Below are 22,899 nucleotides of genomic sequence, written 5' to 3'. Positions count from 1 at the left end.
TTCAACTGTTATTTATATATATTTTTCTGCTAACGAATAATCTAAAGGTAGGATTTTCTTTCATGCCTGACATCTGCTCCCTGCTGCTAATCTGCACGTCTTTGCTGATTGGGATGTGAGGGTCAGGTTCACAGAATCCTTGTTAAACTCATGGGGCAGCCTATTATCGGGTGGATTACTATTTAAATGTGCATCAGTCTTCAGTGTTTTTTTTTTCTTTATTTTTTTCCCATGGAGCCATAAAAGCTAATCCATTTCAGTTGCATGGTAGAAGCTTTTTATTGCTTAGGTAAGAAAATGTTCTGTTTGAGGTCCAAATACTTTCCATGGAGGTGTGGAAGCCCCAGTTCTCAACAGAGGTTATTTAAGGGAACATTTGTACGCTGGGTGGCCAGCGTAAGAGGCTTTAGCCACAGTCTTAGATCTGCTCAACCATGAAGCCTGTGCAAAAAAATCCTTCCCAAGCAGTGAGCCAGGTTTTGTCCTGACGCCTGGATGCAGCTGGAGTGTAAATGGCGATGGGAAGAGGAAAGGCTGGCGGGGAGGATTTCGCCAGCCTTTTAGAGACCTCTGGCATTGTCCCTGTTTTCAGTTCTGGTGTTTTCTCATATCCCTTGGACATGGCTTTCAAGACCTCGCCACTCCAGCTGTAGCGTTGCGTGGGCTGCGTCGCTGCATACCAGCCCGGGAATGTTAACCGGAGTTATAATGGGCTCTTATTTTGACCCCGTGATTTAAAACAAACTCTCTAACATGTGGTTGTGGCTCGCGTGTTGTCACTTTACAGCACTTGCAGTTTCAAAACAGATGACTGAAATCACAGTGGTTTCTGAGAACACACTTGCTTTCTCCCCGAGGTCTTCCTCCTCGTGGTGTGGTTCACTTCCCCGGAGCCTGGCGTGCTGTGGGGACCCAGATGGTCCCGCTGTGTGTGCCGTGCCTCCCTTCCCTGGAGTCTCCGCCACGGAACTGCCGCTCAAGAATCAAATATTTCAAATGCTGACATTGCCACGAATGAGCTTCCCGTGATGTTCAGCCTGAACGCGGGTGAAGTTAATGGTCCCATTGGCACGCACAGGGAAGACGCAGCAGAGCTGAAGATGAGCAGCGGAAGCATTGAATTTGTCTTATCATGTTAAGATTTATAGTGTTTGCTGTCTCGTATCTTATCCTCATTTAAAGTACACACTTAGGCATGGCTTGTTGATATAAAACATGCCAAATCTCCGTCGCTGAATTTACGGGTAAGACACAAGGCCAAAGTTCTGTCTTAACTCCAGTATAGGATTTTCCTTTATTAAGGGTGGTGGAGCAATGGCTTATTGGGACTTTGGGGCCAGATCCTCTCTCAGAATAAATAAAGCTAAGCTCATTTACAGCAATTGAGCATTAATCTCTATAAGGCTTCTCTGAAGATGTATTGCAGGGAATGTAACAAGGAAGAGAGCTCATTATTTTCAAAGAGAAGTGACAGATGAGAGCATATTTCTAGTGCACAATTACCATCACTCTTTCTTTTTAATCACATAACTTAAAATGTCTAGCAGCCACTGCAGAGGCAGTATTAGTGAATGGAGTCTGGATATATTCACAACAGTGTGAGTAGGATGATTTTCCTTTTTTTTTTTTCTTTTTTTTTCCTTTTTTTTTCTCTCTTTTTTTTTTTTTTTCAGTAAAACTTGCCAAATAGCTAATTTTCAAAGATCAGACTCCTAAAGTGCAGGACTGAGGTTATGATAGGCTGGGGGACATTCATGGCTCGGTAAAGGATCACTGGTGTATGAAATGGTAATTGATCCTGGGAGCACCAGGAGCACTAAACTAGATCTCATTCTTTGCAGATTCCAGTGCAGTGATGGAGACTATACAAATGTTGGCACAAAGGGTTAAACGAGATTAACCTACCATGTTCTGCAGGGATGGCATGGAAACAAAATACACTGTGCTCAGAACTTTTGGAGTGGTTCATTGGAGAAGTGATTTAACGTGCGTGCAGGTCTAACCTCTGTGTTTGTTGTACAGATGCAGCCAGAGGTGTCACTTCACTCAGAAAGGGCTTCTGTGATTTATTGCTGGTCCATGTCTGACTGGTCCCCATAAGACACTTAAGAAGTTAATGGTGTTTGTTATGCACCTGTGGATGTTATGTTAGTAGTGAGGACCCTTTTAAGTGTGTTATCTTCTGAGGAAACTTAATTTTGTGTGTCAAAAAAGGCTGCTGCAGCACTTCAGTTCTGAAATCAAAAAAAAAAAAAAAAAAAAGGAAAAGTCCCCACCCTGCTGCTGTTTTTAGACATTTGCCTGTGGCCTATATGACTCGCCTCACCATGAAGTCCTAACAAAACTGGTTTTGTGTGGGTAGTTAAGCAAGTAAGGCTTAGCAGTTGTGAGGCTGGACTTTGTGCCTCTTGGTTTTCCGGGCACTTCTGGGGTGTCTGATCTGCGTGGAGCAGTGGCTGCTCTCTGTCTCCACGGGCTGCTGGAATCCCAAATTTGGGACTTCCCATGTTTGTTGGCTTGTTTGGAGATTATCCAGCATCCATTCTTCTCCATTGAGGGTGGGAGGGTCCCCTGAATAGACTTTTTCCTTTCCTTTTTGGGGGTGGGTAGCATCTGTGGGGTTTATATGGAGGCTTGTAAGCTTTGCATGGCTTAATCCTGTTAATACAGAGGCTGTACGAGAGTGTGTTTGCCGCAGACTGGGCCCCACCAGACCTCTCACAGTGTTCCCAGTCTGGTGTGCTTGCAAAATAGTTTTTCAGCTCTTCCAAGGCAGTAAAAATTGCCAGAACGGGTGGGACAGACATCCTTTATTGGAAATGTGGAGAAGTTGAAGCTAAGCTAGAAGCCACTCATAGCCAGTCCCATAGAAGGAGGGTGCCTAGGGCAATTAGCTAATTAGCTAATCTTTGTTCCGCCAATTCTCTGTGCCACTCTGGAGAAAACAAAACAGAGCAAAACTCTTTTTGCCTTCAAGAGTTTTAAACTCAAATCAGTCTCCTTGTAATGGTAATTTTAGAAAAAAAATGCAGGTAAATTGGTTCTTGCTTGGGGGTTAGAGCTGTTCTGTTTGTGTAGCTCATTTGGGTTAGTAAAACTGTGTGTGTTAGCTGTAAAAAGCATGCTTAGCTGAGAAATGTATGAGAAACCCTGCGTGAAGCTGGGGGCTTTGGAGACTGTACTGCAGCAGAAAGGTGTCCTCACAGGAGCAGCCCACAAGAAGCTCTCCTGTGCCAAATGTCACGGGTCTGTGCATCGCGGGACTGATCCTGAAAATGGCAGGTATCATGAAAAGCCCATCCTGGTTTCTGTGTCTGCTCAGTGCTCAGCCTGCCAGCCGGGGTCGCAGCATTGCCAGCGGGGCGCTAGAAACTCCTGGTGGAGCCAGACCGTTTTCCACGCTGCTGGGAAGTCTCTGAGATGGGCTGCAGGATCTTACTCTCTTGATTTCAGTGGCTTGCTTTGAATAATTGCTTATTGTGTCTGAAAACAATTGCTCAGTTCTCCATCAGAACCATGGCAGGACTGTAAATTGTAAATTAGGTTACTTGTTTTATTTTTTTTTCCTTTTATTTTATTTTTTTCTGCATTGGAGCTGAATCTTAAGTCCGGTGGAAGCTGGCAGTGCTGTCTGCCCAGCGGGGTTGGGATCCAGCGCTCTTGATGTGCTGCGAGTACAAGCAGTGTCCTGTGAAGCTGTTTAATAATTGATATTTATGAGCACAGTTGGAAGCACAATTGTTACCCAGAGCACAGGACATCTTCAGTTAATCAGTGTGTCTTCAGCAAGCCCTGGAAACGCACGTGTGAGGCGGGTGATGACGCAAATTAAAATCCCGTTGCCAAATGCAGGTGGAAACGCACAGAGGCAGCTGGGCTGGTTGGTACAGCCCTCTCCGGTTTCCCAGCCACTGGGGCTGCGAGATGATTGCTGCTCCTGCTAAAAAAACGGAAATGGCAAGAAATGTTTGCTGTGGTTTGGTTCTTAATCCCCCTGTACTTCTTGTGATAGTTGTTGACACTGGGTTATTTTGCATTACTGGGTTTGGACAAAAGTTAGCCAAATGAGTGGCTCACTGGTTCTCCCTTTCCCGTTCTGCCTCATTATGTTGTGCTGTTTGCATTATAAACATCCCAGGGTGGTGTTTAAATCCAAATAAACAGAGTTGTCATGGCAATTAAAAGAAAATTGAGGAAGCACTTCTCTTCATGTATAATGCCTCATGTGATGCCACATTCATGGAAACGCTGTATATAGGTGGGATAATCTCACTTTTTAGAAGAAATAATGAAATCTGAGCATCACAAATAACTGCCTGGTGGTGATGGAGCAGTCGTCGCACTTATCCTTGTGGTCCTTGCAGCCTCCAGGAGCTCTGGGCGCACTGTGCAGCGTGTAGGGCAGGCACTGAGCCTTCCCGTCCATTTGTTTTATCTGGTTATTTATTTTTTCTCCAGACTGTAATGCTTGCCGTGTGATTTGTGGTGGGTCACTTCTGGTCTCTGCTCAGTAAATGAGCAAAACATCGCTGTTTTCTTCTCCTGACAGCACTGTGGCCATCAGCAGCTGACAGATGCTCGTAAAGTTAGGTCAGCGATACTCCACTGCCAGATGATTGTAGTTAAAGAAAAATTTATAACTGGAGAGAGCTTTTTTTAAATTTTTTTTTTTTATTATTTTATTCTTTGGGTATTGATTGATTGACTTTTAGCTGAAGCCAATACATTTTTGGACAGATGAGAAACAGATCTTTTGTGAGAATTCCTTGTGTGTCTGTTTGCTTTAAGAATGCTTTTAATACTTGGCTCAAAGGAATTTAATCCTTTTTTTTTTTTTTTTCTTCAGAAGATGATCATTTTATAGCATGTGGCACATTAAAGTTAATACAGGTATTCAGAGTGCATGAAAGGTTTTTTTGTATATATGTTTATAACACAAAAATACCTTGCATACCAGCAAATGCCATCAGCTCATTCTCTCCCTTCACTCTGTTCTCAGATCATTTCAGTTGTTTAATCTTTTACAGACGTGCTTTCTTAAATTCAGGACCCTAACTCTATGGTTTATATTATGCTTCCATTTTCTTGGACGAATCTTATCTAAGAACAAGTTCATTAAATACGAACTGGGCAAATGCAAAGCATAACAAGTAATTGACGATAACTGTCTTAGTGCAGAGGTCACAGAAGTGAGGTACGTGCATGCATTAGAACATATCCTAAAATTCGAACATCAGGCTAGTTGCTGAAAATACTGGAAGGACTTGAGTATGAAGGACAGAAACACTGAACATGCAGCTGAATGAGGAGAAAATGCAAAATAAAACAGCGTGGTTGTATGCTAGCAGTGTACCTCCACTGGGACTGTTGGAGTCTTAATGCAGAAGTCATTTTCTGGAGTTTGAGCGTTGTGCAGAAGGCCAGGACAGGTATTTGCAGTGGTCTCTTCTGGCCTTCACAGCTCTGAACCGGGTAGCACTGGCCACGTGCTTCCAGCAATGTAGACATAAAATGTGGAAAGTCCTCGTTCTGGAGAGTTTGCAATACAACCAGGAGAGATGCAGAATAAACAGGATGTGCCAGAGAACTCCAGAGAGGAAATGACTGGGATGTGGTTGTTTGTGAAACATTAGTCTTTGAGAGAGCTCTGTAGATTTATAACTGCTGGGCTTCGTGTGAGAAATGAGCTGAGAGGAGGACTCGGGTGGATGGAATAGTGTAGGGAAGAAGGAACGATGAGAGGCGTCATGCACCGGGAGGCTTGAGGAATGGAAACAGACCACAAGGCTGGGCCAGTTGGTGTCCTTGCTGGTGGAGAGGAGGCAAATGATTGAAGGTTTGTTCAACTGTAAAGAGGCCTGATTCGATCCAGGCTTTCATGGCATGGCCACTGAGGGAGGAGATGTGCACCCTGTACTGCATGTCCTGCCTGTGCCGAGCTCCAGTCTGTTCCTCTGCTCAGCCCAACTAACACCCAAATGATAAATAACATTACAGTCTGTATTGTTCTGTTTAAAATATCATTTAAACTGCAGGGATTCCACATGATAGATTCTTTTTTCCATGTGCAGTGAAAGCATTTTAAAGCAGTTAAAAAAAACATCCATACTAATTTAACTCTATAGATGCATTTATAAAAAGTATTGAGAGCAGATAAAGAAGTCTTTGGGAGCATGCCATTTGCTGCCTCCCATCAAATGCCAAAATTTGTTAGCGGATGAGGCTTTTGGATTTCTTCTCGGCAGTCAGTGGGTTCAGAGTGGTTTCTATCTTGTGATGCAGGATGTGAGATTCCTCTGGGTGCTGTAAATCTTTTAAATTTGTGGAGGGATGGGTTGCTTTAACTGGAAGGGATGAGCAGTAACACAGGCATGCTCCACCATTCCTTTCTCCTGCACTTTTTGAGTGACTTACAGAGGTGGAAGAAATTGCAGTTTACCAGGAGCTGGTAGGTGTGAGCTATGTGGCCACTCCTGGAAACTAATTTTAAAAAACGAGCAGATTTGAGCAGTATCATGGTGCTGCTCAAGCTCTCCTGCCATGTAGTGGCCGGGTGTCTCGGCTCAGCTTTGCTGCAGCCCATCTCGCCGTGCTGGTGCAGGGCTGGTTTCCAGAATGTGCTTTTTGCTCCTGGACACTCCAGCCTAAATGATTCTATGATTCTAAATGATTCTGTGTCTGGAGGTGGGACTTTCCTGGTTTTGAGAGTCTGGAAAGCACCGCACTGATCACAAGTATTTATTTAAATGCTTTGTAAGGTTATGGGATGCTACTCCTGGTGATAATTCATAAATGCATGTGTGGGTAGGGCTTTTGCTGTTGTTAGAGAAGGTCTTGGCAGTGAAACCACAGTCAGAGCTGACTGTGGAGTTTACCACAATAGAGAGGATGTTGGGCCACTTAGCGAATACTCATGAGAAAACCACTCCAAAAAATTACATGTGTGTGCGCACCCCTTGTGACTCCAGTAACAGCCTCCAGTTGAGGTGAATCACGTGGGATTAAAAATCATACCTGTGCTGTGACTTTTTAGCTTCTCTCTTCTCTTGCTGCATGTTGACATTACGATAGGGGCCATATACATGTAGCATTTGTTTGGTTGTTGCCCCATAACAAAAAGGATTAAATTCCAGCCATTATTGATCTTAAGTACTACATTATTGTCCCAGCTCTTCTTTTCACCTTCTCAAATAAGTGAAATACTCCATTATTCATGTTCCCCTCTGAATTGTGGTGGACAGTATGACTATTCAGTATCTACTGATCTTTGAAGTACTGTGCTCTGGAAGACCTCATGGTTGCAACGCTAACTCGGTCTTAATCAAGAATTTTGGATGAAGATCCCATTGCATTGCTCCACTGTGATGTGTGTTTCTCTGAGACCTGTGGTGAGTATGTAGTGCAGATGCTGCTGATGCAAGAGCTGTTGGCAGTCCTGTTCTCCAGCTGCCAGCTGCTTGGCAAAAGAAACAAAAGTCAAGGAATAGGCCAAAGCAAGGTCTGAATTGACTGTAAACCTGAAGAAATGAGTGATTTGTTTGCTCAGCTGGGAACTGCTGCCTTTGTCGTCCCTGGAGGTGGCAGCTGCCTCGAGGAAAAGCATCTCTGCAGCGTGGGTGAGGGCTCCCTGGAGAGGGAGAGGCACCTGGAGGAGGCTGTGGCAAGGAGTGAAGGGCTTTTGCAGCAATCAAGGTATGTCCTGGGCAAGGGTCTGCCTGCACCTGGTGCCCTTGCAGGAGGTTGGTGATTGCCAGGGCTCTGGCTGCCTCCTTGTGTTCACTGATCCTGATCTGACTGTGGTCTGGGGCCGTGCGTGGCATCCGCTTTCTCAGCTGGCCCCATGAGAAACAACATCATGTTTGTCCACAGCAATGACCCGACAGAGAGAGTGCTCGATAAAACTCCCAGGTGTAGAAATTCTCTTCATTTGGCCACCCTTAATCCTTCTGGAGATCTGAGCAAGGGAAAAGCTTTCATTGCAGGTTCTCTCCCTGAAGCTTTTCCTTTTAGGTTTTCTTCCAGAGACACCCACTGGCCTGATTTTCAATCTCTAGCTAAAGGGAGAGCATTCATCGTTTTAAGCAAGGCAAAAGTCCCATGGAACCGGTCAGATCAATCCGTCTGCTTTTTGCGAGAATAACAAAATTCAAATGAGACTTGTTATCTGCACGGCTTATATATTTAGGAGTTGGGTTAATTACCCTCATTAGCTTCATCTCTTGAAAGAAATGCTCTTGATCTTACCCCTTGTGCCAGAAATACAATCTGGAACGAGTCTGTGAAAATAAATAACACATTGATAAGGTTCACGCAACGACTTCTGAGTACTCCGATTCAGCAGCATCTGTCACAGTGACCGGTTCTGCCTCGCCTTGGAGGGACCCTTCAGATTATCTTTCTTGGACTTAAACTGGTAGGAGCTACCATTTAAAAATGCAGTCCACATGATTAAGAAGTATTGCTGTCTCTGATAATATTCAGTGCAGAGTACACTTGTCAGACACTGGAATCTATTTACTGAATTCTTTTCAGACAAGTCGTTTTTGGCACTTGGTAAAGTTTCCTTCCATGTGTCCTCAGTGGCTGAATGCTAATTTATTCAGAAAGGCTCAGCTCCAAATACATGAGACAGTATTTTCAGTGTTTCCTACTGTCTGGACAGCATGGTTTTTGGAGACTTTTTTCCCCTTCTTTCTCCTTTGTCCCCTTAATTTCCTTTGGTAAATGTATGATGATGGTGACACTAACACTGTGTACTTACAGTAAGTGACATTGTTTTGCAGTGGGAACATGGATCTCCATTGATAGCCTCTCCATTGGGAAACACCCAATAAGCTCATGGTATCAACACAACAAAATAAATACAGTCAAAGCACCTTTGACAAATGGCATCTCTGAATTTTCTATTCCTTAGCAATTCCTCTAGCCCTGAGAATACAATTAATTAGCTGATCTCAGCTGAATTGTCTTGAATATTTTGTTTATTTCTAACATCTGAATCAGTAGCAGGAAAAACGTAAGGAGAAAGGGATAGAAATTATAGGGTATGCAAGAATAGAGATTATTAGGTCTGAGTAGTCCTTTCATTTTTGTCTGACCTTGTGAAGGTGTGTAATCACTTGGTCCAAGCTTTGGGGTGGGAGTTGTTTCTCCTTTACTCCCTCTGCTTACTACCATAAGCAGTTCGGACATCTGTCTGTCTTTCTCTCAGCTTTACAGTACCTGATTGTTCATGGCAAATTAACAAGATGTTGACATTAAAATAAGGAAGTGCTTTTTATCTCTTACAGTGTAGGAAATCAGGCGCAGCTCTGCTGTGTCCTAGCACCACGCATGTTTTACATGGTAACTTCCCTGTGTAGCCTGGCCACACTCTGTGTTTTCCAAGGCACCTGAGCTGCTCTGCAGCAGATGCTCAGTGCCAGTGGCCTTGTGGTAGCGTTGGGAACCTCAGTGCTGATCTCATGCCTGTACCTGCTTTTGTCATTCCTGAACTCTGTGTTCTTAGACCAAATTCCCTGCAGGTCTGATCGGTGAGGTGATCTTTGGGTGTGCCGGACCAGTCACGCATGTATGTGCAGCAGAGTTTGCGTGCCAGTGAGCCCTTGTGGCCACTCTTTAATTCAAAAAAATAAAAATAAAATGGTTGGAGAAGGTGATGCCCAACTTTCTATGGTTAGGTCACTTGCTCATGGATAATTGGTGGGGAGGACATTGTTAAAGCCTGAATAGATTTTTATTTTTTTATTTTTTTTATGAGAGGGAAGCTTAGATGCATCCTGTTAATTAGCTGTTGATGCTCCTTTGTTGCACCTGATCTGACTCATGCCTCCTCAGCTCATGTTGAAACCTTTGGCAATAAAGGTTTTCTTGGCCATGACAAGATCTTATTTTTTGGGAATCATATAATTCAGATCAGTTAAGAATGTGAATGAACCAAAGCCTTCAAATTTAAGGAGCTCCTCCAAAGGTGTCTGTTTCTCACTGGGGGATCTCTTAGCCAGGGAGAATGTGTTACTAAATCTGTCCTCTGGGTTTGGTAATCCATGGGAGATCTTCCTCACCAACCAGGTTTGAGTTTGAAGAAAAACAGGCAATTAAGTGGGGAGGCATTGGTTTCACCTGCCTACCACAAAGAGCTGGTTGGTGTCCTCCCAGTAAATTACAGCTTGCAGGAGGCAGTGATTCATCTTCACAGGCACAACAAGTGGGAGAACACTTGTTTGGCTAAGGCAATATTCAGGCCTGTTTGCACACTTATTATTTTCTTGTAGAAACTCAGGAGCAGATTGGCACATGGTGTTTCTCCTAAAGCCTCCAAAGCTTTAAAAAAGGAAATACTTTTCGCTAGTATTTGCGTGGGCCCATGGTCAAGCAGGTCATGGATGCAATGCTGTTGAAAACGGATCTTCCTTGCGATGTTCCCAGGTTGCTTTTTAATTGCATCACTTCCCTGGTTTGCTGGTGCTGCCATGTAGATGGGAGCACAAAAGCAGGGCACCACAGTGGCCCTGATGGAGGTTGTCCTAATCCCACCTCTGGCCTTAGCTCCTCATGGAGGAAGCCCTGGGTGGTCACATCAGTCCCATTGCAGGTTTCTCCATGGCACAACAAGGACGATGCTGGTGACCTGCGTGGTGCATGGGGATGTGTCAAGCTTTAGGTAAATGAGAGTAGCATGTGGGAAGGGATGCCAGCCAAGCGTGGTTTGCTGTTGAAATGCTTGTTTCTTACCTTGTGACTCCAGGGCCATGAGAAAGGCCACGTACATGTGGGATCCCAGTGCAGGGACCAGCAAAACCTGGAGCAGCCTGGGCTGGGAGTCCATCACTGTTGTGGAACCCATGGCCTGGGCTTGTTTTGATGGTGTGTGATGAGCAGAGGAGCATCACAGAAACCATGCAGGACCTTGAAAGTAAGTGTGGCTGTTGGGAAAATAGCCACAACAAGTGGGATTAAACCCTAGGAAGAGGAAACTGGTCTTATTCACTACTGATTGATGAGCAAAGTGAATATGGGCCTCTGAATATCATGATGTGATTTATTAGTAATCACTTCCATAGTGTTTCTCATCTATAGATCTTAAGTGGCAATTAGTATGAAGGCGAGAAAGTATTATTCTTATTTTATTGAGGCACAAAGACATCAAATGACCTGCTGCAGGGCATTTCATGAGTCAGTGGTAGGGTTGGGCATAATGCATGCTTTGAGGAGGATAATTTTTGTATGGTTGGTTAGTGTCTGCCGGTGCCAATTGTGTATGTGATTTGGTTAATAATTGTGAACATGACTTGAAATTTTATGGAGTTGTTCACTGATTGTGGGTCGGAGCATTGCCAGGACTTGCTGACGGTAGCGGCTAATTCATGCTAATCTGTAGGCTTGGTATAGTTTAATCTAATTCATCTCAAGTAACGTGTTTCTCCTTCTAAATTCCAGTGACCATTTCCATTGCTCCAGTTAACGAATAGGTACCTGTGTGTTTTAATGGGAAATACGAAAAACCCTTCAGCCCTTAACAGCTCTGCAGGTGTCCCAGCTCTTGTGAAAGTAGTCTGCTGTCTTCTAGAAGCACACAGCTTATATTGGAGCTGTTTTTCCTCCTTGTCCAATTAAGCCAGATAATTAAATCTCCAGTTTTAGTCATAGCCTGCATTTTTAATCCTGTAACTGAGCTCAGCCTGCCACAGGAAGTTCTCTGCATTTCTCAGCACAGCGGATCCCTGGTAAACATGGCATTAAATCCAGTCCCATGCTGCTTCTCCGTATTCATCTGTCTTTGCTTGGCCCAGTACTTTTATGCTGGGTGTTTCCTGTGCTAATGGTTATTTTATTTAAATGCCAGATGCACTGTGATTATACTTTTAGCTGAAAGCATCAGGAACTTTTATTAAGTGATGGATTTAGTTACATGTACTTGATGTTTGGAGCACAAGCACAAAGCATGTTTCGACTGAAGCTGCCTAGACCTAATTTGACAATCAAATAATAAGCTGGAGGTTTCAGGAGTGAAATGGCAAGATCTCTTCAGCAATACTAATCATTTCCTTGCTTCTGCATTCATCACATGCCCTTTATTTGATAGGAGAAGGTTTTAAATCACCCCTTGTGCTTTACCTGAAGGGTGTTCTGCAGTTGCTGAGTGTAGGTGCGGTGGATGACGTGAGCTGAACTGAAGAACTTGCACCTCTGATGAGCTTTCCACGGTGATGCTTAATGAATGTGATAAAGCACGCAACGTTTGAAGGTGCTGCAAATAATCCTTCACTTGGGAAGTAAAGAAATGCCAGACTTCTCTTCCTATTTCAATGTGTGCCTTGAGCTCCGTAATACAGAAATGGGGAAGAGCAAGAACTTCTTGAAGAACTTCCTGAAGAACTTCAAGAACTCTTTCCTTCTCCATACCTGTAGCATCTCTGTACAGATGTTGCTTTTGGAAGTTGATTTTTATAGCTCTTTACTAGCTTCATTTTCAGCTGAATTTGGTGCGTGAGAGGGGCAAAGCTATACACAAGAGACTAGTTAAAAGGAGATGTGCAAAAAAATAACAGTACAATATTTGGATTGCTTTCTAACACTTGAAAACGAAGGCTCAGATTTCTTAGTTCTTAGTCGAGCTCTTTGCTCAGGTCAAACTGAGGCCATGAATAAACTGTGTTGGTAGGATTTTTCCATGTCTGTACGGAAGAGACAGCACTTGTCAGGAGAGCACGTTTTTGAGCAGTGGCGGTTCTTTGTCTTGCCTTGGGTTGCTGTGTGTAACCTCTCATGTTTCTGTAATTCCTGGAGCAAGTAGGGACCCTGTCTATTGTTAATGTTCTTTGTACTGCCCAAACACTTTGGTAGATGTGGGAATCATCACGTGAAGCCCATGCGGGACCTGTCTGAGGGCAGGGGGTGCTGCCCACTAATGCTGGGTCTGTGTGTGTGCCTGGGTCACCTCCACTTCCAACATGATGCAGGTCAGGATGGACATTTGCTAGACTGTGCTCATAATTTATGCTAGATTCGTGCCATACGCAGAAGGACAGATGATAACTGACATCATGGCCTTCTTAGAGCACAGAGCTAATCCTTCAGCTTTTTTTTTTTTTTTTTGGACATTGACCTGGCAGGAGCTGTTGGTAGCTCTGCGGTTGGTGCAATTCAGATCCCATTTCATGTGATCTAACACTAGATTTGCTTTCTTGCTAGACAGTGGCTTGAAGAGCAGAGTTAATTAGGCTGTGGGCAAGCCCATGCAATCGCGGTTGGACCGCACGAATTCAGCTTGGACATTTCATCCTGCAACGTAGGTGTGTCTGCGATCGCCGTGTCGTGGTGTTTTCAGCTCCGGTGTGCGTCATGCAGGAGCCCTTTCGCCACGTCAATATGACAATTGCTGTGATACATGGGGCTTCGGTATGTTTATTAGGCCTCATTGATTACTGTCTGTTCTGAAGACAGATTGTTAATTAGCACAATGGATTGCCAGAGTGGGGGTGTGTGTCCTGTGTGGTGCTGGTATGGTCTGCTATCACATCTGGAAGAGATTCAAGGAGGGATGCAGCTGTCAGCCGTGTAGTTAAGAATGAGGTAGGGTCAGCGATACAGAGTGAGGCTTCTTGTCTTTTAAAGAAAAAAAAAAAAGAGGGTTTAAAGCAAGGACAGAAGTACAAATAAGAAATTAAAAACTCTCCCAGTTTTTAGGACATCGTTCCAAATGGGCAGTGCTGTTAAAGTAAGAGTTGGCTCTTGTGCTGTGTGTATTGGGAGAGAGCTTTCAAACAACTGTGTCGGTATCTCATGCTGTTTCTTTCCAGTTTTTTTTTTTTTTTTTTTAAGGAATGCTGTCTTCTCCCTCTCCACTTATTAACTGTTTTCTGTGAGGAAAAACCTCAGTGCAGATCAGTAGCTCAAAAAAGCCTCTGCCAAACCATAACTTGAAGGGATTGTATGCTGAGGATTATTTTTTGCTTCCTACTTATGGTGATTTCAAGGCTTTTGCAAGCTGCGGGTACAGCTTGGTGATACCATGCTCCTCCAAAAAAGAGACGCCCTGATGCCTGGTGTTCAGGGTTATAGGGAGGAAAACACCTGGAAAGCCTTCTCTGTATATGTGCCGAAAATAGTGGGTGACCTCAACACGTCCATGGGACTCTGCCCTGTGCCTCTTTGTAGCAGCTCTGTTCCAGGGGAGAAACATCTCCGCATTCTCTGCAGGAGAAAGGCAGACCTGAAGCATAGCTGGGACTAATGGGATCCCGAGCTGAACTTTGCAGCTTCGCTGTACGCTTGCGGCACACTGACCGAAGCTCTGCGCTTCGTGGATGTGCCTGATTGCAGGGTGTGTCATTGATTTGTTCTGGACAGTGGCAGCTTCTCTGACTTCACTGCAGCTTTTAAAAAGGCAGGGGTTGCGTATTTTTTTTGTTGCAAAATGTGTTGACTGCTTCATCACTGAATATCCTTTCTTTATTTTTTTCTGGAGGAGAAAGTTAATCCATCTTTAGTTTAGGCACTGTAGCTTGTGCGTCCTGATTTTACAGAATTAGAGCTACAATTTAACTCTTCTAAAAGTAAAATTCCACCATTTGAGTTATACAGGTGCTGTTCATATTATTTTAAAGAGAAAATGTAAGAATTTGAGCATCTCCCTGTAGTTACTCAAAATTTGCTGTCGTGGATAAAATTGGAGGGAGGAGGAAAAGCCAGATGGAGCCAGAAGGTGATCAAAAGTCCAAAAGGTCTCAGAAGCCCCTGTACCTGGGAGGGCTTAAAAATGGGACACGGATGTCAAAAGTCCTTTTGGTGCTGTCAGATGTGCCATCCCCGGAGTTCAAAGTACTCTGGAGCTGCAGACAAAGCAGCCTGAACCTGGGAATGGTGTGGGTTGGGAGCAGTTTGTAACTACAAATTGTCACTTAATTTCCGTGTTGTTATTCCCATCCAATTAAAGTCATGGCCATTGAGCTAAAAGATGAGGCTATTTGATTGGATTTTGGGGACCGTAATCACTGCTGTGATGTTCCTGCCTGGAGGCAGGGACTCGCGAACAGATCTTTCCAGTAGGAGGATTATGGCTGAGGCAGGAGTGCTGGGTTTAAAGAAAGAAAAGTTTAAAGCTGTCATATAGTGGTTTCCACTCGGATGAAAAAGCAGAGGATTATAAAGCTTTCTTTCTTTTTTTTTTTTTTTTGGGTGGGGGGGTGGAGGGGGGAATAGCATTGTTACAGGACTGAAATGGAAAAAATCATTCTCCAGGAAAAACCCTCTTGGGACTTGCGTTATGAAAGGATTGTTCCCCACAAGTATGGGGTGAAGCGAGCTCTCAGAAGGCATTTGAGGCAACTCTCAGGGGTGTATGCCTCCAAAATTTTCTTCCTGTGAGAGTATTATTTCAGCAGAATGGGTATTGAAGCTGCTCTGGGGATCAGAGGGGGCAGCTCTTTGGATCCCCAGCAATGTTGAGACCCCTCAGAGTTCGGTCCGCAACGAGTAACTTTGTAAAATTTTTGTTTTTGTTTTTTTCTAAATATCCTCATTAATTGTGTTTTGGACCCTGGTGCTTTATGCACAATGGTCTCTCCTTCCATCCCTGCTGAGGCCTGGAGGTGTTTCTCGCCCCTAGCAAGAAGTAATGTCAGGGCCTTCAGTGCTCCCTCAGAAGGGCTGATGCATTTAATCACAGTTGCTGTAAAGTGTCTCCATGTTGTGATTAAACTTGATTTCTGTGTGTGGTAGGGTTTTGAAATACCACCTTTGTGAAAACAGCTCCCTTCTGGAGTGCATGTGCCTCTGGAGATAAAGATTTAAGGATGCCTGTAGAGCATTGTGAACTGGACGGGTAACTGCTGTAAGTATTAATTGTCACAGAAGGAAATGTTTTTTCGCTAATTGGCAGAAATGGCTTTAATGAGATAAAGCTGGGTTGGACTACTGCGTAGCACAGGCTAGGCTTAGTGATAACCCCAAGCATAAACCACACACATACACATCTGCTTTGGAGAAAGTAGAAGTTGATGCTTCACTCAGGTTTTTCAGCTCTAATTGAATTACCAGGGGTTTGTGAAAAGCTGTGGGAAGGCTGTTGAGGAGCACTGGGAGCAGCACAGCTTGAGGACCTGAGCTGGCTGGCATTGCCAGGGTGGGTGTTTTGGAAGAAGCCGGGTGTATCCCCATGAATTTGCGTGGAACGGGTAAGGGAGCAGGTACGTAGAACGGGGAGGCTGCAGGAGCTGTGCAGCTGGTGCTCACCCCTCCTTTGTGCTGCTGGTGGGGAAGCAGCAGCTCTGCCCCGAGCAAACCTGGACCCTGCTCTTTGCTTCAGACAGCTGCAGGTCCCAGCTGGCACAAAGCCGGTGAGGCTCCTCCAGCCAGGGATTTCTGCTATTAGACCGAGTGTGTATTTGCTCTTTGTATTCTGCTTTTAAAATTCGAAACTTTGGACAGAAACCTTATAACGCGAGCCTGTTTCTCTGCGGACATTAGTCTGTTGAGACACTTGGCAGGAGAGCAGAATATTTGAATGTGTAGTAACTTGCTTTTTCATTTTATAAACCCTTATGTAAACACATTGTTTGGATTGTTGGGAATGGGTTGTTTAACTTTTCTGTCTACACTTTGAAAAACAACAAGAAAAAAAGACTGAAAGGAAAAAGAAACAAAACACTACTTACTTGCCTGGTGTGTCCCTGTAACACTTTCCAAATGTAAAAGCCTCTTAAGAGCAGGAATATTATTTATACTGCATTTATGAAAAGACTGATCAAAGCAGCACGACTGTGCTCAGCTTTATTTAGCATCAATGACTGTATTAATGTCACAGTGCTTTATTATTTTAGTGAATTCAGAAGTTGTGGGCTCTGCAAAGTGTAAAGCTAGCTAAGGCTCTAGTGCATTTATATTGCATTATGTGCCATGCTATCGCAACCCGCTTTGTGCTCTGATGTGCTCTGATGGCTGCACTTCTTTGCTTACTGTCTGAAAAGTCTACTTTTTGGGTATTGTCTTTTTTTGGTGGTGGTGTTTTTTTGTTCCCCCCCCAGCCTTGCTGAAGGATGTTGGGAATAGGGCAGGTTTGACCTTGGTGCAAGTGCCTGAGTTTTGCTCAGCAGGGCAGTGCTGATTCTGGCTGCGTTCAGCTGAGTGGCCAACACTCCCTGCACACAGGTGGAAGGAAGTTAAAAGGCATTTGTGTGCCCCGACTCATCATGCCCAGCTGCTACAGTCAAGCAGTTCCCTTGGCCACTGGCCACACCGTGAAAAGGCCAAGCAAAAACAGACTCACGAGAAGCCCAAATGCTCAGCGGAAAAGGTGAGGGTAATTTCTGCTGGTTCCCATACAAGCGTGACACCATATACTGAAATTTTTTCATGTCATGGTTGTATAGGGGACAGAGTATGGAGAGAGGATGCAGAAAGTGTGTAGGGATGGATAATTGAAAGGGTTAATTCTAAAACAGTAGTATGCCAACAAGCTGTGTGGCTGGTTAGAGCCTGACTCTAACAGGCTGATCAGATCAGATCCCAAACCAGAAATCTCTCTAAAAAACTTAACGTGGGGTTTTATGAGTGCTATTGTCTCTCTGTCTGTATAAATGGTAGGGAAATGGCTTTTGTTTTGTCCTGTGAACAGTGGCTATGAATGGAAGCTGGCAGCACAGCCCAGCTCTGAATATCGCTGGCGTGGGACAGCAGCCTTTTGACATGGCATAGTTCACTGTTTTGTTTTTGAGATTTCTCCTTTTGTAACTGCTGGTCACGTTGGTGGTCAAAGCAATGCTGCTTTTAAAGCAGACAAAAGCAATTCCTATTCATTGGGCAAGTTTGAAATAGTTTTTTCCCACGTTTTCTGGACTTGTGAGGTTGGCTGTGATTTCCCCTCCTCCGGATGGTCACGTTTCTCACTTTGTGAATCAGGTACCATTTATATACCTTCACTAGGTTACCAGGGAGGGTGTCTCTTTTTTTCCTTTTTCTTTTTTTTTTTTTTCCTTTTTCTCCTTTCTCTTCTTCTTTTCTCTCCTTTAACTGTCTTGCCCAGCTGTAGTGTGGCCTTAGTGCCTGCTTGGAAGTAAAGATGATGGGTGAGCCTGAAAATAATTGGTGATTGATTCTTTCCTAGACCCCTCTTCTCTCAAGAGCAGTTCAGTAAATGAGGGGAAACCTAGATCTGCTTACATCCTTCAGTACTTCAACTCAGAAAACCCTTAACTGTTCAGCAGCCTTAACCAGCAAGCCTGGTATCATTGCCATGGCTAGATTATTTGTATTCCAGTAGCGATGGTGTAACTGCAATTTCTAATTTACTGTACAGGCTTCAAGGAAGTGTGCCGTGCTCGGTGCATGCTTACTGTCTTTCACATACAGCTAAATCTCAATTAGCAGGCGTAATGAGAAGCTGGCTTGGATAAAGCTTAAAGCTGGGGGACAGAACTCGTGTAACCTGGGTGGTGAGAGCTTAGATTGTGCGTTCATATCCATGCCTCCCCGTTGCGAACACTGGTGTGCCTAGGGCAAGGGTGGCACAGCGGGCCTGCTGCCTGCAGGCAGGGCTTGGTTGTGGTGGGACAGGGCCTGCCTAATCCTCAGCCTCTTCACACCATGCATGCCCCCCCCAGTGAAAGGATTAAAGGGCAGCCCTGGACACAGAGCTGCCGGTCCTGCTCCTGGTGCTCCTTGGATGGTGCCAAGGCTGTTGGAGCTTTATTTTGGGGGTTCTTGTCCTCAGCAACTGCAGTTGGATGCTTGGCAGCAAGTGTCCGAAGTGGCCCTGCTTATTCATCCATATCCTCCTTGCACAGCTTTGGTGTGAGAGATTAGTTCCCTGTTGGTGCTGTGAAGTCATGATTTGAATTAACGTACTCCAGGGCATTTCACTTTGAACTCACTTAGTGTGAATCGTTGACCAGCAGCGAGAAACCTCTGTGATGTGGGTGCCAAGGACATGTTAGCAGATACTGAGGTGTGCTGACAGGGTACGATGGGATGAGTGGGGAGACCCTTGCCACCTCCTTACTTCTACTGAGCTTCTACTGCAGGCCTCAGTGCTCACCTGGGGATTAAATGCAGGGCCTGGCACGCGAGTCTTCAGCAGTGGGTGACCCCTCCTGGAGGTGCCATCAACGACACAGAGCAAGTGTTCAACGTTAGCCATGGCTTCCCTAGGTTAAGGGCCTCCTTTTTGAATCCTTTCTGACTGGGTCAGTGAATGTACTAAGGAAATTAGTAAATTGAGTAAATTATTAAGTCAGTAAATCTAATAGGGATTCAGGGTCTGCCCTCCCTTCACTGAGTCTGAATAATGATGATTATATATGTGTTTAAACTGCCAAGTTAGGACTTGCATCCAGACTGCTGCTTCAGGCCTCATGTCCTGGCTTTTAGCTTCTGGTCCAGATCCAATACATTAGAATTAATGCATGTATATTGGCGAGGCTAAATAGACCTTAAAATATGGCAGATATTAGTGAGATATTGGTGGGTTCTGTTAACAGTTCTGTTTCATATATATATTCCTAGAGATCTCAATTTTGAGGTAAAATTTAATAAACCGGAGGAGGTAACAGGCTTTTATGTGCAGCAAATGGCTTTTGTGACCTATTTTCAGAGAGAGCTGGAAGTTTACGCTGGGGGCTACTGGGCAGTGCTGCTGAGGCCCCATCGCTGTCTTCCCATCCAAAGAACTGACTTAGAAGGAGAGTAAGAAGAATGTATTAGCTAAGTTTAAACACGAAACTGAATAGTGCAAAATAGATAAATAAATTTGGTGTAATAGCTGTTTTCTTTGTAGGGCCTCAACTGTTAGGTAAGTCAGATGGCTGTTGCTCCGCTGAAGGCAAGTCTGTTTAGGTGGTAAATTTGTCCTGAAGCCCTCCAGGGCTTAAATCTTTATTTTATTTTTTTATTTCTCAGATTGTGAAAGTAATCCCGCTTGCAAACTGAAGTTTGCCTGTGGCCAGTCTTCTAAGGCATCGACTTTGAGTGTTGTCCAAGGCTAATTAAATCAAGGAGTATTGATCAAAGAGTTGGCTTCCTGCTTTGGCTTTGTGTTCTCCTCGCTTGAGCAAGGCGCTGCCTCGCTTCCCTGGTGTCCGCTTATGTGTTTAGGAGAACCACAGGAGGAAAGAAGAACTTGTGCTTCTCATCCCTTGCAAAGAATGTGGAAATGCTGGGGAGGATTGGGGCCATGCACAGAAAAAGGCTGGGGTGACCTCTAATGTGGGAAGATATGTTGGGATTTTCAGGGGGCAGGAACATCTGGAGAGCTGACAACATCTTTCTCTGTTGTTTGCCAACGCATTTCAATACGGTCCCTGCCAAAAACTTCCCCAAAGTTAGGGGCTTTAGTCAGAGTTGCTACAAGGAGGGCTTTGTGAGCACAGTGCTGCCTCTTGTCCCCTCTTGCCTCCTGGTAACATGGGCAGCTTAGGCCAGTGCTGTTTTGGGGAACAATGTCTTGCATGGAAAATGTCATAAGCGCAATAGCGGGGCAATTCTGCTCGATTGAATGAAACACGAGGTGGCCAACAACACACTGGGACAACAGATCCGGTACGGATCCAGTCCCACTGAGGTGATAAAAATCTTTGTTTTACTGCATGTAGTGTAGGTGTCTTACGTGTATAAAAGATAGCCACAAAATCCAGTAGGATGCAGCAGGTTTAATCTCAACCTTTTGCAGGTTGATAACCATTCTGTAGGATTTTTAACTACCCTATAACTTTTATCTGTATCATTGTCCTGTGTTAAATGCCAACTGTTACATCCTCTAGCATCTTAAATTTAATAGCTACTCTGTTAAGCATCCCTAGACCCCCGACTTCGACCTGGCACCGATACTGATAGTAACCAAAACCAGGCCCCCAGCACTTCTCAGAACTGAGTCCATTAATATTCTGTAGTGTGTGTTTCTAATATATGTTACGTATGTGTGGGCGCTGTAGTATCTCAGTCATGTTTATGACCTCATCTCTGTCCAATGCATAAAACATATGGTACTTGTATGGCATCCATATGAGTAGTGTTTATGCATATGTATCTGTATGTGTATATATTTCTGTATTTGATCCATGTGAGAGCAAATTTCTCAGCCAAAAAAAAGTTTGTGGGAGAATAAGTGCTACCATATTTCAGAGTAAAGGTTGTAGCAGGCTAATTTTAAGGTTTTGCATGCAACATATGAAGCTGTTAAGAGTGCCCCGGCGTCAAGATAGGACCAAATAAAAATGGGAGAATCAACAGGTGCATGTCCTGTGGCTTCGGTGTCTTTCTGGTTTTGTTTTTAATACTTCAGTCCTAATGCATAATGGTAATGGGGTGGGGGGGGTCACCATCAACATGGAAATGGGACGGGATGGCAATTAAGATGGATGTGGGTCTTTTGTTTCTGGGTGTGTGTGTGGCTGCTGAAGTGTTCTGCTCTGTGGCAATTTGTTAAGATTATCTGCTGTGCATGCGACTTTCATGAATGCGGCAAATGGAGACAATGTGTTGAGATGCTTCTCGTCTGACGAAATACCAGCAAATAGGATCCATGAGTTGGCTTTATCTTTGAACACAAGGTAGGTGGTTTTTTTTGGGGGGTGGAGGAAGGGGAGAAATATTTCTGTCTGTAATGAAGTTACTACTGTGATGAATTGGTTTAATTTTGGATTTTTAAAAAAAAAGGCCGCTTTGTTGCAGAAGGATGGTATTTAGGTGGTGAGGAATGGAAACTAGAAGTCCCTGTGGCAGCTGCTGCTGCGCTGGGTGCTGGGGCTGATGGGCCCAGTCCTGGACAGGCTTGTGCCTCCCTCCCAGTGAATGGCAGAGCATGCCCAAAAAAAGGCTGCTCTCTCCTCTTGGCAGGGCTTCCCTAAGGTGGCTTGGAGCCATCCCTGCACTCTGGAAAGGAAATCCTGGACCTTTGAGGCAGGTGGCAAAGTGTCCCTTGCTTTCGGTGGGGAGGGAGTGGGGTGGTGAGATCTTGCTGCTGGAGTTTTTGGACTTCAGTGGGCTGGGATAGCCTTAGGGCTGCTCTAGCATATGGTGGGTGGCTGTGGCTGTTTTGGGAAGATTGAAAATAGCGCTACGTTGAAAAGCCCATGGCAGAGTTGCTTGGCGCACACATTTACAGCTAATATTTCTCTGGCATTGCAAATGGGCTAACGCCCTTTTGCATTGCTAGAGGAGCAGAAATGTCCTGTGACAGAAATGTGATCCATCCCCCCAGCTTGTCCAACAAAAAACATTTTGTTGCTAAACAAAAGGCTTTCTTAAGGAATATACAGATGCTCAGACTGAATTTGTGCTTCTCTACGTGGGTTGAATCACTGTACTTGTTTTTAATAGAGCCCCTCCGGATTTATGTGGCTGCTGCTCAGATTAAACTCTGATCCAGCGTGTGAAATAAAATGCAGTAGTTGTGCACTGCTGCTGTCCTGATACTTGCAGGCAGTTGCTAGTTAAAGTCTGCTTCTGGCTTTTTTTGTGTACAGGTAGTAGTTAGAAAATGCGTTACGTAGCATCCTTGCTTCTGGTTACACTGACAGCATGTGCGTGTTGCTACTTGTTATTTATAAGCAGATCCAATACCTGCTATCTTGTTGGTTTAATTGAATTCAGTCTTAATGTGAGAACATGCTGACAAGTCCAATCAATACTTTCAGTGAAAGTTTAGCAAAGGGGGAGGGAAGGAAATTAGGTAAATAGCATGTTATAAGCTGGTAATGGAGTAGTTGTGATGATGTGTAATGGGAATTTTTAGAGTCCCCTTGTTAAGATGCAAGTGTTATTTTCCCCACAGCTGCTGTCAGGTCCTGTCCCAGCGTTCAGAGCTGTGGTTTCGAACACCTTTGGAGCAGGAGGTGGCGATGCCCTGCATGGGGCTTCTGCCACCACTGGTGGCCCTGTGGGTACTGCAGCAGGAGAGGGACC

The 22,899-nt window shown here is 44.5% G+C and overlaps 1 protein-coding gene across 10 annotated transcripts in view; it reads left to right on the top strand.

The window, feature by feature from the left end:
- The window catches only part of PDZD2 (PDZ domain containing 2), a gene marked incomplete at its 5' end in the record, with an annotated part of 198,255 nt that overhangs the window by 92,957 nt on the left and 82,399 nt on the right, over positions 1–22,899 (top strand). Inside the window, 2 exons of one of the 10 annotated variants that reach the window (XM_080573254.1) lie at positions 10,311–10,428; positions 10,595–10,663. The exons of 6 other annotated variants lie outside the window; for them this stretch is intronic. In XM_080573254.1, coding sequence (XP_080429380.1) covers positions 10,367–10,428; positions 10,595–10,663 — 131 coding nt within the window. Of the gene's footprint in view, positions 1–10,310; positions 10,429–10,478; positions 10,664–16,026; positions 16,191–22,899 lie in introns of those variants that run through there. 3 more of the 10 variants (XM_080573253.1, XM_080573247.1, XM_080573256.1) reach the window with 3 other exon arrangements.

The sequence above is a fragment of the Anser brachyrhynchus genome (genome assembly GCF_964034855.1).
Source record: "Anser brachyrhynchus genome assembly, chromosome: Z".
In the NCBI taxonomy this organism is placed as follows: Eukaryota; Metazoa; Chordata; class Aves; order Anseriformes; family Anatidae; genus Anser; species Anser brachyrhynchus.
Note: the sequence above shows the minus strand (reverse complement) of the source record. Positions and strands in the feature narration are given on the sequence as shown.